The 14123-nt window shown below is 42.1% G+C and overlaps 1 protein-coding gene across 1 annotated transcript in view; it reads left to right on the top strand.

The window, feature by feature from the left end:
* Sh3gl2 (SH3 domain containing GRB2 like 2, endophilin A1) overlaps positions 1 to 14123 on the top strand; it is a 176880-nt gene that overhangs the window by 159962 nt on the left and 2795 nt on the right. Inside the window, exons 4-8 of the mRNA XM_034503564.1 lie at positions 2160 to 2303; positions 3190 to 3323; positions 5057 to 5215; positions 7837 to 7940; positions 12461 to 12591. Of these exons, the coding sequence (XP_034359455.1) occupies positions 2160 to 2303; positions 3190 to 3323; positions 5057 to 5215; positions 7837 to 7940; positions 12461 to 12591 (672 nt within the window). The remainder of the gene's footprint in view (positions 1 to 2159; positions 2304 to 3189; positions 3324 to 5056; positions 5216 to 7836; positions 7941 to 12460; positions 12592 to 14123) is intronic.

Here is a 14123-nt window from a genome sequence, read left to right as displayed (position 1 = left end):
TATGGGAGGCTAGGTGAGGAACAGATAACTTTTATCTTCTAAAATGGGAGTCAGCTAGCAGCTGGAAAAGGAAGCATGTTCAGTGCAGGACTGTTGATTCAAGACTGTCAAGAGTCTTTAAAATGTTGCTTTTCAGGAGCAGGGGATGGAGGAAGGGATTTCAACCCTTGGGCAATTGGAATTTTTATATAGCATTTTTGTGTGATTTTACATAACATGTTCATAAATGGCTTCCCTTATGATGTTTCTGAAGGACACAAACGTTATATCAATCCAGGGTTCTTAAAAATGCAATGAGTTTACAAGTGAATATAAAGAGAATTTTTTCAAACCTGTGGGTATAGACGTTTTTACATTATTTGAAGAAATACAATCTTATGGCTTTCTTCCCTTTTCTAAAGATGTGGAATGTATCAATGTGTTCTTAAGTAATGAATAAAATAATAAAGCTCTAGATAAGTTAACAATATTCAAAAAGGATTTGAAAGTCAGACACAGTATATCAAGTTGTTCAACATCACTTATGAAAAGCAGATCTTAATAAAACCATAATGTAGTCATAAATCAATAACCAATGTTCATAAAAGGCATTCATTATGGGCAAGGCAGGATTGAAGAGGTGTGAGTGAGGATGTTGTTACTGTCATTCTCTGGTGTCCCCTTCTCTTCTTTCCTTCTGTTCATCCTGTACACCTCATTTTCTGGTACCTATTTGTTTCCTTTTTATGTATGATGTTGCTGCTGCTCTTCTTTGTCCCGCTGTCCAGCATCTGGTCCTAGTGCTGACACAGTACTTACCAGTTATAACTGTTTGACTGACTTTTTACTCTGTGTGAGTGCTGAGTGGCAGGAGCTCTCTCCTGGATCTCAGCCATGGCTGCCTGTAGGAAAGGTAGTGCAGATCTGCTCCAATGAATAGGTAATTATGAAGCACTTCAACAAATCTAACAAGTATGATATTCGGTTTCCACAAAAGCTCAAAGTGAATAAAAGGTAAATTTTGTATTTGTTGCGGTCACCACCAACTTTGCATGTGATATTAATGCCGCTTGCTGCTGAATACTATATGGTATTCAATGGAGCTCGATGACACTTTCCTGCGGACTTTTTCTTTGCAGTGCTCCACCCTAGAGGCCTTGTTTCTGTGACTCACTATAGTCTCCAGTCCGGGCATTGACTATAAACACTTCAATCTAATTGCTCTTATAACAGACTCTGCCTTCAGCTCATTGTAAACTTTATGAATAAGGATAATCTTGCTCACTTCTACTCTGTGCCTTGGAGGCCCAAAAGTTTAAATAAAAGCCCACTTAAACTGTATGTTTAAGATCAAATACTAGTTTCCGAATGCTAGAAGGTATTTTTACTTTCAGCTGAGATTTCCTCGAGGGTTTTCATGCAGCTAGCATTATGGACTCAATCCCGAGTTAGTGTGTAATCAGCTCTGATAATGAATCAGGGACACCAAAATCAATCAGATCATAGTTTTCAGTAATGTGTTACTAAAATGACTTCCTCCGTTAAAATGGGTATGACTTTTTAGGCACCTTCCAATAAAAACAAAAATGGAAGAGGAATCGATATGTAATCTTTAAAAAAATAAAACCAATCTTCAGCTGAGATGTTTAAGAGATATAATTAGATTAACAAATTAGCAAATATAGTATTTTATTCTGAGTTGAGAGATTACTTTAAACATAGTTTATTTTATACATGTTGTAAACAAAACAAGACCCAGGCTCATGAGTTCACCTTCATTCCTTATTTTAATCCACAGACTCCTAAAGTTGAGATATGAAACAGGAATAAAACTTGAAGATGAGCATACAGTCCATGTACTTCCAGAATGCTGTGTATAGCCAGCCAAGCCCCAGAGTCACTGCAGTGAGTCAGATGGGAGGATATGGGGACAGTACCCAAGCCATGCTGTTGCCTCCTCAAGACCTGTGTTTGGCCTTGCTGTGAAATTCTACTTGGAGTTGAAGGGAAAGTTTAGAGTTAATGTATATCTACTCACATACTGTATGCAAGGACTGTAGGCCCAGTGAAGGTGCAGCTTTAGGAGCTAAGTAGGTGTGTAGGCTGATTGGAGCTTGATTCTCCAGTTCCCATTTTGTATAGTGATGCTGTCTGCTAAAGGCTCTTCTCTTTGTCTCCAGCTTCCAGGGCTAAACTCAGTATGATCAACACCATGTCGAAAATCCGCGGCCAAGAGAAGGGGCCAGGCTACCCTCAGGCGGAAGCACTGTTGGCAGAGGCCATGCTCAAGTTCGGCAGAGAGCTGGGCGATGATTGCAACTTTGGTAAATAGCCTTTGTCATACTCTAGTTCTCCATGGAGGTTACAGTGCTGGTTAAAGAACAAAACAACAACAACAACAACAAAACACCACCATTAACAACAAATTTTAGAGATCATTAGTGAGCTAGTTTATATTTTAATTACATTTTCATTCTCAGTTGTAGATGTTATATTCATGGGGGATAAAATGTGATTTTAGGACTGCTCATGTTTAAAGTGATTTGTCTACGGATTTTGTCTGTTTTCTCTAATGGGACCCCAGCCTTGACAACAGTTTTGGCAGATGTGCCCAGACGCCTTGGCACTTTACTGGGTATATCTGGCAGGAGCTGTGTATTAAAGCAGAGTGAGCAGTCACAATCAGTGTGAATTACTACATTGGCACCTTGGTTTTCTGTGATTAGTCCACTGCTCATTTGTTTGTGAGCCCTGATTCTGTTGCCCTAGGCAAAATAGAATTTATTCTGTCTCCTCTCTCCCCTGGCTCTCAGGACCCTAAATACTTTCTGCCTTCACCCCTATTGATATGGGACCTTTCTAGTCCCTCATTCTCCATTCTTAGTATCTGCTTCTGCTAAAAGCATTGAGCTGCAACTGATCTCATATTAATGAGAACCAGTGCCTGTCACAGAGGACAGAGAGCCGTGCAAAATAGTATTCAGAGTAAAATGTCCCATTCCTTATAAAGGGGTCATGGGACCTGCTTTTCAGAATGCCCTGTGGCAAATAGAAAAGCTACTTTTGACTTGAGAGCACTATGGGCTTTCTTTGTCTCTGCCGTTTTTATAGGACAGAGGCAATGCCTACACTGCCGTCTTGAAGGCTGTTGTTGCAAAGCATCCTTCCCTTTATTCTTCAGGCTGTGAGATCTTCATTTTCCCCTCTCAGGTCCTGCTCTTGGTGAGGTGGGAGAAGCCATGAGGGAGCTCTCGGAGGTCAAGGACTCTTTGGACATGGAAGTGAAGCAGAACTTCATAGACCCCCTTCAGAATCTTCATGACAAAGATCTGAGGGAGATTCAGGTCTGTGGGATCAGCCTTCTCATACACATGCAGATTCTCATTTTCCCAGGCAGTAATCCCTGGGACACACAGGACAGGATGCATGAATTTCCAACAAGATGGCCCATACGACGAAAGGACCTAGAGACCAAAGGCCATCAATCCAAGATCACAGCTGCAGCTCTGCTGCTCCCGAGCATTGAGTCCTGTGTCCAACTTCCTTGTTAAACCGTCTTCACACCATTTTTTTTTCTCAAGAAAAATGTCCCTTATTTTGAAGGGTGAGGGGGAAGTACAGACAGGGTTTTTCTATGTAGCCCTGGCTGTTCTAGAATTTGCTCTGTAGATCATGCTGACCTCAAACTAACTGAGTTCCACCTGCCTCTGCCTCCCTCATGCTGGGATTAAAGGCTTGCATCAATGCCACCCAGCCAGAGAGATGTCCTTAATCTGGGACTTTATACATCTGTTAGTATTAATGGTGGATGAGGATGATAGATGCCCCAAGTACTAGCTGTGCATTTGCTAACTTAAATAAGTAGCTGCTAGATCACTCTTACATTTTTATATCTTCCTTATTGTCGTTGGAATTTAGAAGAAATAACCACTATTTGTGAAACATACAGAGCAGCTATTTCTGATAAATTTGGCGTTGCCTCTGTCTGGCTATGAATTCAAATGCTTCTTAAGCACACCCTTGCCAAAAGAATGCACACTTAGTTGGGATAAGAGCTTGATTTGGCAGCAGGAGATGCAGTGAGAGGGACAGGCATAGAACATTACCCATCTTTTATCTTGCCAGCTCTCTATGACCTGACTCTGTTTGTATCTTTTTCCTCCCTCATCCGTACACACTAAGGAGCAAAGGAAAATCATTCTCTTCTCCCACCTGTTATCTGTAGACTACTACAGCTATTACGAAAGAAAACTACTATTGATCTTCAGGAAAAAACCAACTCCTTATCCTCGTCTTTTGAGAGGTTATGAACCTTATCATATTCAGATAATGCAGGGAGAGATTAAAGCTACAAGGGTGTGTGTGTGTGTGTGTGTGTGTGTGTGTGTATGTATGTATGTATGTATGTATGTATGTATGGGGGGTGTTTGATAGAAGATCCTTCAAGTTCCTTTGTAGTTTGGATTTGTGACTGAGTTGTGTCACCTGTCCTTGGAGAGGTAAACTCACCTGTCCCCTAAAAGCTATCTCTTATCAAATAGGGCAAGTGTTGAGATTCAGATTACTAGACTCAGCCCTGGCTCTTCTGACTTAGGTGATCAGGGATCTATATTATTACCAGACATACTTGGTGATTCTGGTAAACTGGGTTAGTCAAAAAGGAATTTCATTTTTTTCTACCTTTACCTCAGAAAAGGGGGCTTTTCCATTTCTCCTGAGGAAGGAGGCTGACAGGCTCTTGAGTGTAGCCTTTTCCTGAGGTGGAAGGTGTGGGGTATGCATCTGGAGAAGAGGCATTGTTTAACTTGGCTTTGGCCTAGAAATGCTTAACAAAAGGACATTGGTCTTTCAGTGACTCATTTCTCATCCTGAATTATTTGTAAAGGTCTCCCTCCACAATTAGCCATTAGAAGCATTTTCCTTGCTGGTACATGTGTCTTTATTTCTCTGGTAACATGCAATTTCAAACACAGCCAGTTGCATTTAGGAGGCTTCTAGGAATGTAAGAAAAACGAGGTACCAGAAGGTCTTTTCGACATTTCCTTTTGAAGCATATTTCTGCCCTTGGCTCTTTCAGCATCACCTGAAAAAGCTGGAAGGCCGACGCTTAGACTTTGATTATAAGAAGAAGCGACAAGGCAAGATTCCAGACGAAGAACTCCGCCAAGCTCTGGAGAAATTTGATGAGTCTAAAGAAATCGCTGAGTCGAGCATGTTCAACCTCTTGGAGATGGATGTAAGCTACTTTCCTCTGGGTTTTCATTTAATTTTACCATTGAGGCATAGCACTGATGTGCTGAAAGACACATCATGTGACATGCTACCATCTGGTTCCTCTGTGTGGTAAGAACACACAGGGGGCCACTTCTCTGAGTAATTTCTCATACAGTTGACATGGAAATGGAAGTCGTTTTTTTATGCTTATAGTTTGATTGAACCAGAACTTTGCTGAATGGATTTTAAAGCATTGCCTGTAAGTGCAGAGACAGAGCATGCCTGTGATAACCCATATATAAACCCAGCATCCTACAAAGTACTGTTTGAACGTAGAGCATATGACCTGCAGGTAAGAATAACAGCTAAGGTGTGTTCAGAATTGAGTATCCAAAGTTATAAAGACGGTCAATACATAGAAGTGAGCTTGACATTTTCATAGAAAATATATATATATAAATTAGAATTGATGATTCAGCAGAGGTACTACATTCAAGGGCATGGTTGAGATGGTTTTGAAGTTGCCCCTGCTTCACCAGAATGCTAAATTATCACTTACGGCTTTGGACATAACTGCTGTTGAGTTCTTAGCAGCTGTAAAACCACAGGAACAGTCCTTTCTTCCTTATTTCACACATGTAGTGATCTGAAAAGCTGGATTTCCTGTCCTGGACCATCTCTACCTTCTAATCCCAGAGTTCATTTGGGATGTTTGTAGGGTTTTGTGTATTCATCAATCTCCAGAGAAACAAAACCGTATGGCTATAGATACAGGTGGTGTGGTATAACGAGTGCCCCTCCCGTGTCGCCCCACGCCGGTGGAAGAGAAACACGAGAGACGCAATTCGGGTAGTTACTGCAAACGAGGACTTTTTACTCTGTAACCCACACGTGGAAAATGCAGAAGGACGTGGAAGGGCGGGAAGGAGCGGAAGGGATGAGATCCGGAAGGGGCCTAGCTTAAATACAGCCTAGAGTGACGTATTCACTTCTGATTGGCTGTTCATTCACCACCCAATATTATGCCTCGGGATTGGCAGTGACTTTGGTGGCTTCCTGCCTTAGCAGCTGCGCAGATAATTGTTTACATCTGGAGAAGACACGCGGCCAGCGCCATCTTGAAATGGAAGATTATATCACCGTTAAGATTATATCACCGTTAACAGCGGCTTCCTACAGTGTGGATGCAGTGTGCACAGCTGGATATCAAGATAGAAAAAGGAAATTACTCATGAGGGAAATGATTGAGGCTCAGAAGCTCCACACATACATCCTGAAAGTTGGAGAGCCAGTTCAGGCTGATTTTCCAAAGGCCTGTGAATGAATGGTAGGAATGGGCTAATTGATTCTGTGACCAGAAGCTGGAGAACCCAGCAGTGGCAGAGAAACACAAGTCTCCAGGATGGAGAGCTGGCATTTCCGATGTCCAAATGCAAGAGGAGCTAAACCTCCAGCCCCTGGAGAGATGGGGGTGAACCTCTTTCTTTTGTCACTTGCTTTATTTGGATCTTCAATGGACTGAGCAGCATGTACCATTTTAGATATGTAAAGATCACCCTTGCTCAGTTCTTTCTGATTCAAATGCAGATCTAGTCTGGAAGCAACTCCACAGACAAACCCAGGGATCGGACTTTGCTAGCTTTTTGAGTATCCTTTAAAGTAGCCATGTTGTCATCCAAAACTAGCCATCCCATTACTTACTCAGCTTACCTCCTGAGTGCCAGGAAAGGCATGTTGAACATGCGGAGTCCTCATCATCCAGAGACAGTGCAGGTTTGTCTACAGACAACTTTTGTCCTCCTAACCACTCAGTTAAACACTTTAGGAACGCTGAACCAGTGTGTGTCCTAGTACCATGGGGCCCTTCTCCCATGTCCTCAAACTCACAGAAGAACGTTCATTACCACTCTTGACTTGGAGGCTACATACACTTAGCTAGACAACACCATAAGACATCCAAAAGTAAGGCTGCTTAGAGTAGATAATTACCTTTAAATCCCACTTGGATCATAGCTAAGAGGCCAAAAGCTTTATTCTACACTGTGGTACTTGAAGTGAAAAATCAATTTTCCTCTTTTTTTATTACCATTGGTTATTAGCATGTAAAATGATGCTCAGATTTCATGTTGGCTGCTGGGGACAGGAAACAAAGAGTCCTGTAGTCATAGAACTTTCTCCGAATGGACTTCAATGAAAGAAGCCATGCCATAGCCATAAAGCTTAATAATTAAATTTATACTGTTTTATTTATTTATTTATTTATTTATTTATTTTGGTTTTTCGAGACAGGATTTCTCTGTATAGCCCTGACTGTCCTGGAACTCACTCTGTAGACCACATTGGCCTCGAACTCAGAAATCCACCTGCCTTTGTCTCCCAAGTGCTGGGATTAAAGGCATGTGCCACCACTGCCCTGCCAATTTATACTGTTTAATGAAAACAATAAGACTTTCTCAAGGCCTGTCCTTATGGTCCTTATGGTATCACATACAGTTCTGATATAAGGATGCTCTCATAGTCTTAATCAACCTAGAACCTGTAGAGCTATGTGTGTTATCATGACAGGCTGTACAGTCGGTAGACAGTTACTGTTTTGGGACAATAACCTGTTAACTGAAGAGTGCTCTCTCCGTCCTTCTGCAGATTGAACAGGTGAGCCAGCTCTCTGCACTTGTTCAGGCTCAGCTGGAGTACCACAAGCAGGCAGTGCAGATCCTGCAGCAGGTCACTGTCAGGCTGGAAGAAAGGTAAGTTACACTTCCCTGAGGTTCTTACCTGTTGTAAAAGGATGTGCAAAGAAATTGAAATATAATACACTGAAACAAACATTTGCCAACCTACCTGCTGCTCCAACATGAGCACCTTTTGGAGTGACTGCTTGATTTACTTTGCACCATGCCCTGCCTTACTATCTTTTAGATAGTGTTTATGTGTTTATGAGATGTTGCTATATGAATTGTATATTTGCTATCATAGATGGTACACCAGAATTCTATTGATGGTGGCTGACTTGCTGAGCTATATCCTATATAGCTACCATGCACATGATCACTTTGAAAGAGCCCTGTGGACCTAACAGATGAGCAGTACTATGAGGCCCAAGGAGGGGAATTAATAACCAAGGATCTCACACAGCGGTGAGGTGGGGGACATGGTCAGGCACAAGCTATTTGGAAGCCTGTGTCTTTTCATTCTTGTTTTTTTTGAATGATAATGTACCTGTATACTTTCAGAGGACTGCTTCCATGTTCCCGTTCAACCCCCTTACATCTGCCTCACAGTGGCCTGTAGTAGTTGTCTATGCGAATAGAGCTCTTTGGGGTTGTGAGATATAGCTTGAATGAATACTTGTGCTATAATACAGATGTGCCTTGACCAACATCAGATTTCTCCTAAAGGAAAAGGGTACAATAACTCCTACCTACAGAACAACATTGCTTAGCATTAAGTTCAATGTAGAATGTCAGTGGGCTACGCTATGATCATGGCTAGGTAGGATCAGTGGTGCCCGGACCTGTAAAAGTCCATTATACTACATGTTGCAACCCCAAGAAAATATGAGAATTTGAGGTGCAATTTCTATTGCATATGAATCCAATTTACATTATTATAATATCAAAAGAATATTGAAGTGAGCCATCTTAAGGCAGGGGCCTTATTAATTAAACTTTATTTAGTCAGGTGACATCGTTATTAACCAGGGACCTTGAAATTCTTGCTTCATTTAGCTAGATGAAGGAGGAAATTTTGCTAAATAAATATATCAAAGACTTATGTAGCAGCCTTTAGTTTTAATATCATGTTCAGAGTACACTCTCCTGGGTGATCAGTGGCTGTGTGTCCAGCAAAGCCTCCAGTCATAAGGCATGTGTTGCATTGTTTTGGACTAGCTGACCTTCCCTTCACCTTAGATTCTGTCTTCTTTGATTTGTGCTACACACACACACACACACACACACACGCACACGCACACGCACACGCACACACACACACGCACACGCACACACACACACGCACGCGTGCGCGCGCGCACACACACACACACACACACACACACACACACACACACACACATACAGGCACACACACACACATAGATCTTCAGTTCACCCTGGCAGAAGTGTGAACTGAAGCCCAGTTCAGTGTGAACTGAAGTGTGAACTCTAATAGAAAAAGCTTAAAACAAATGTATCAGAACACTACAGTCACACTGTGTACTTTTCACATCTGTTGAAGATGAAGGGACTATGTTCCCTCTTTTTCACCTCAAACATGTTTTTTTTTTAATTTAATTTATTCTTGTGGTTATTCACTTTACATCCTACTCATTATCCCCCCTCCAGGTCACCCCCTCCCACAATCCTTCCCACATATCCCTCCTCTTCTCATCTGAGTGAGTGGGGGGGCCCCCTGGGTATGCACCCACCCTGGCACTTCAAACCTCTAAGAGGCTAGGTGCTTCCTCTTCCACTGAGGCCCAGACAAGGCAGCCCACCTAGTAGAACATATCCCACATTCAGGCAATAGCTTTTGGGGTAGCCCTGCTCCAGTTGTTCAGGACCTGCTCCAGTTGTTCATGAAGGTCAAGCTGCACATCTGCTACATGTGATGTAGCCTAGGTCTTAGCCCTTGTATGTTCTTTGGTTGGTGGTTCATACTCTTAAAGCCTCAAGAGTCCAGGTTAGTTGACTCTGTTGGTCTTCCTGTGTAGTGTCTATCCCCTTTAAGACCCATACTCCTTCCTCCTATTCTTCCATAAGAATCCCCAAGGTCCATCCGCTGTTTGGTTGTGTCTGTATCTGTCTGAGTCAGCTGCTTGGGTGGAGCCTCTCAGAGGACAACATGCTCCCGCTGCAAGCATAACAGAGTATAATTAATAGTGTCAGGGACTGGTGCTTGCCCACGGGATGGGTCTCAAGTTGGGTTGGTTATTGGTTGGCCATTTCCTCAGTCTGCTCCATCCCCTGTGCCTACATTTCTTGTAGACAGGATAAATTTGGGGTTGAAAGTTTTGTGGGCAGGTTGGTGTTTCTATCTCTCCACTGGTGTTCTTGTCTGGGTAGAGGAGGTGGCTTCTTAAGGTTCCATATTTTCAGTGTTGTGAGTCACAGCTAAGGTCACCCCCATTGATTCTTGGGTGCCTTCCTTATCTCAGGTCTCTGTCTAGTCCTGGAGATGCTCTCTACCTTGTCACCCATCAGTTTCTGATTTCCATTCATTTTCTTGGCCATCCAGCCATCTCTCCTGTTCTTCCCCCAAACATGATCCTGAACCCCCACATTTCCATCCTCATCCCACTCTCTCCTACTTCCCTCCCTCCATCTGCCTCTTATAACTATTTTATTCTCCATTATAGGTGAGAATCATGCTTTCTCTCTTGGGCTTTCCTTTTTGTTTAGCTTTTCTGTATCTCTGGAGTGTAGCATAATACCTGAATTTATGGTTAATATCCATTTATAAGTGAGTACATATCATGCATGTCCTTTTGGGATTGGGTTACCTCACTCAGGATGACATTCTAGAGTTCCATTTGCCTGCAAAATTCATGATGTCTTGGTTTTTAATAGCTGAATAGTATTCCATTGTGTAGAAGTACCATATTTTCTTTATCCATTCCTCAGTTGAGGGACATTCCTCTAGGTTGTTTCCAGCTTCTGGCTATTATGAATAAAGTTACTAGGAACATAGTTGAGCAAGTGTCTTTGTGAGATGTTGGAGCATCTTTTGGGTATATGTCCAGGAGTGGTATAGCTGGGACTTGAGGTATAACTATTTCAAGTTTTCTGAGAAAACACCAATTGATTTTCAGAGAGGTTGTACAAGTATGTACTCCCACCAGCAATGGAGGAGTTTTCCCCTTGCTCCATATCCTCACCAGCATGTTCTGTCGCCAGCATGTTCTATTGCTTGAGGTTTTAATCTTAGCCATTCTTATGGGTTTAAGGTGGAACCTCAGAGTTGTTTTGAATTGCATTTTCCTGGTGAATAAGAACACTGAACATTTCTTTAAGTGCTTCTTGGCCATTTGAGATTTCTCTGTTGAGAATTCTCTCTTTAGTTCTGTGCCCCATTTGTTAATTGGCCTGTTTGGGTTGTTGGTGTCTAATTTCTTGAGATCTTTGTAAATTTTGGATATTAGTCCTCTGTCAGATGTAGTGGACACTTGATTTTTGATAAAGAAACCAAAACCACACAATGGAAAAATGGACACTGCTGGTATAACTGGATATCTACATGTAGAAGAATGAAAATAGAAACATACTTATCACCCTGCACAAAACCCAAGTCCAAGTGGATCAAGGACCTCAACATAAAACTACATACACTAAATCTCATAGAATAGAAACTGGGAAATACCCTTGAACACATTGGTACAGGAGAGAAGTGCCTGAACACAACATGACTGGCTCAAGCTTTAAGATCAACAATTGATAAATGGGGCCCCAGGAAACTGCAAAGCTTTTGAAAGGCGAAGAACATTGTCAATAGGACAAATCAGCAGCCCACCGATTGGAAAAGGATAGTCGAACATGTTTTAAATCAGTATAATTCTAGAATTGCCATACCCCTAACCTTCCTCTCCTTAAAATAAAATGTACATATACTTGCCTTATTTGATACCTAACACTGGAAAAGATTTGGTTGTGAGCAAAATCTCTTACTGGCCCTCTTTTTTCCCTGCCTTCTTTCATTTCTTTCCTACTCTCTGGCTCTCTGTATGCCCATTCTTATCAGAACCCGTGGCCCCCCCTCTTTCGCTCACTCCAATCCTTCCTGTGTTCTTCATGGAATAGCTTTCTTTTGTATGTTCTCCTGTAGAGCTGTGATCTCTTTCTTTAAACTATATCTCAGCTTCTTTATGGATAAGTGAATTCTCCATATCTCTAAACCCTGCCCATGCACTTTGAGCTCTTGGTAGAAATCTGTGGTCAGTGATGTTTGCTGTCCCCTATACACACTGCCTTAGAGTACCAACTATGTTGTATGCCCCTTTATATCCCTGGCCCCTAACATGGTGCATATTATCATAAATTACTCTGAATATAGGAGTGGGAGATTGAGAGAAAGGATGTGGACAGGAGGACAGGATGAAAAACCTCCCTGAGAACATGTGTCATAGACATGGGAGTCCAAGAGTACTTAGCACATTTCCACTGGGTCATGGTAGATCTGTAAAAGAGCCAAGCAGTTCCTGGATTTTACTGTTTTTCTGTTCACTTGTAATTGGCTGCATAATTCTCCATCACCCCCTTTCTTTGTGATACAGAATAAGACAAGCCTCATCTCAGCCAAGAAGGGAATATCAGCCCAAACCACGAATGAGCCTAGAATTTGCCACTGGAGACAGTACTCAGCCCAACGGGGGTCTCTCCCACACAGGCACACCCAAACCTGCAGGTAAGGAGCCAAAGGCTACAGATGCCTTTTCCCGGGCCTTGGGCACACCTATAGACAATGCTGAGAAAGTTGAGAGCATTCTGCTTCCCCTGAACAGTATGTCAGGGGACATGCTGTATGTTGTCCCCTGAGTATGTTGTTCATTTGAGGCTTTGTCAGGTAGGAGCTCCATTCCTGGACAATTTTATCCTTGCCCCATTGTCCCACCGTGTCTTCCTTCTCTCCGAAACTCTCTCTGCTTAGTGTTTTCTCATGATCTAGTACACAAGGACCTCCTTGTGTAGTACTTACTTATTGTTTTGTTTTGAGAAAGGTTTCTCTGTGTATCCTTGTGTGTCCCATCACTCACTTTGTAGACCAGGCTAGGTAGCCTCAAACTCACTGAGATCTACCTGCCTCTGCTTTCTGGGTGCTGGGATTAAAGGCATGCACTACCACTGGCCCACAAGCAGTAAGTTGTTCTTCACCCTCCTCTGGTTATAAATTATACCATCATTTCCCATGCCTTTTGCTTCCTGTGAGTCAATGGAGGTGGGACTGAATGCTCCTGGACAGTGTGTGCACCCATACATCCCCTATCACCACAGACAACAGCTTCAAGAAGTATATGCATGATTCTTTCTGCAGATGGATAAATTACAAACCTCAACCCTTAATAGGGTTTCTTTGTACTGTCTACTGTAAACCCGTTCATCATTTCATGAACTGTAGTTAGCATGATAAAAGCTACATTTCCCCCAGAGGAATATTGGTATGTACCCACTAGTTCAGTCTCTCTATTGCCATGATCATTCTCAAATGCCCACATACAAATTACACCCAAGTTTTCTCCTGAGGCATTTGCAGCTGTACAATTGTCTCACTTAAAGAAGTGGGAACCCATTTGACACTGGGCATGGATTTTAAAGATCTGCAACTTTATCCCATTTCTCCTGGTTATCCAGTGATTGACTCACTGCAGTAGAAAGCTCTGTAAAATGCTATCATGGAAAGAAGAAGGAGACATCAGAGTCTCTGCCCACAGCTCAGAGTACCCACTGTTGCCCACTGGGGCCCTGATGGCAGTGGCCCTGAAGTTCGCACTTGCCATATAAATTATTGGTGACTGTACTTCTCCTTGCCCACAAACAAGACATACAGTTCATTTTTCATTTGCTGACTTCTCTAAAATAAAAATAAAGAAATTATACTGTTTCCCTTTTAAGACATCTCATTAATATGAGGCCCACAGACACTTTTCTATGTTCATATTTATGTGCATGCTGTGTTAATATGTTTGCTCATTTAAAATTGATCCCTTAAGGCAAAGTCCATTCTTTATAAAATTATGCAGCATGTATTATGTTATTTTTATGCTGTGGTTCTTACACGGTACTCATAGGTGCATATTATACACCAGTTCACCAAATACAGATGATGATTTTCTAAAAGTTTTGTTGTTAAATGGACACAGTCATTTAATGAAAACTCTACTGTCAACTCTAATTTTGGATGAAGCAAATAGAATGCTTCTTCTTTGAGCCGGTCACACA

This window comes from Arvicanthis niloticus, chromosome 5 (assembly GCF_011762505.2).
Source record: "Arvicanthis niloticus isolate mArvNil1 chromosome 5, mArvNil1.pat.X, whole genome shotgun sequence".
In the NCBI taxonomy this organism is placed as follows: Eukaryota; Metazoa; Chordata; class Mammalia; order Rodentia; family Muridae; genus Arvicanthis; species Arvicanthis niloticus.
This window is presented reverse-complemented; position numbering and strand designations above follow the sequence as displayed.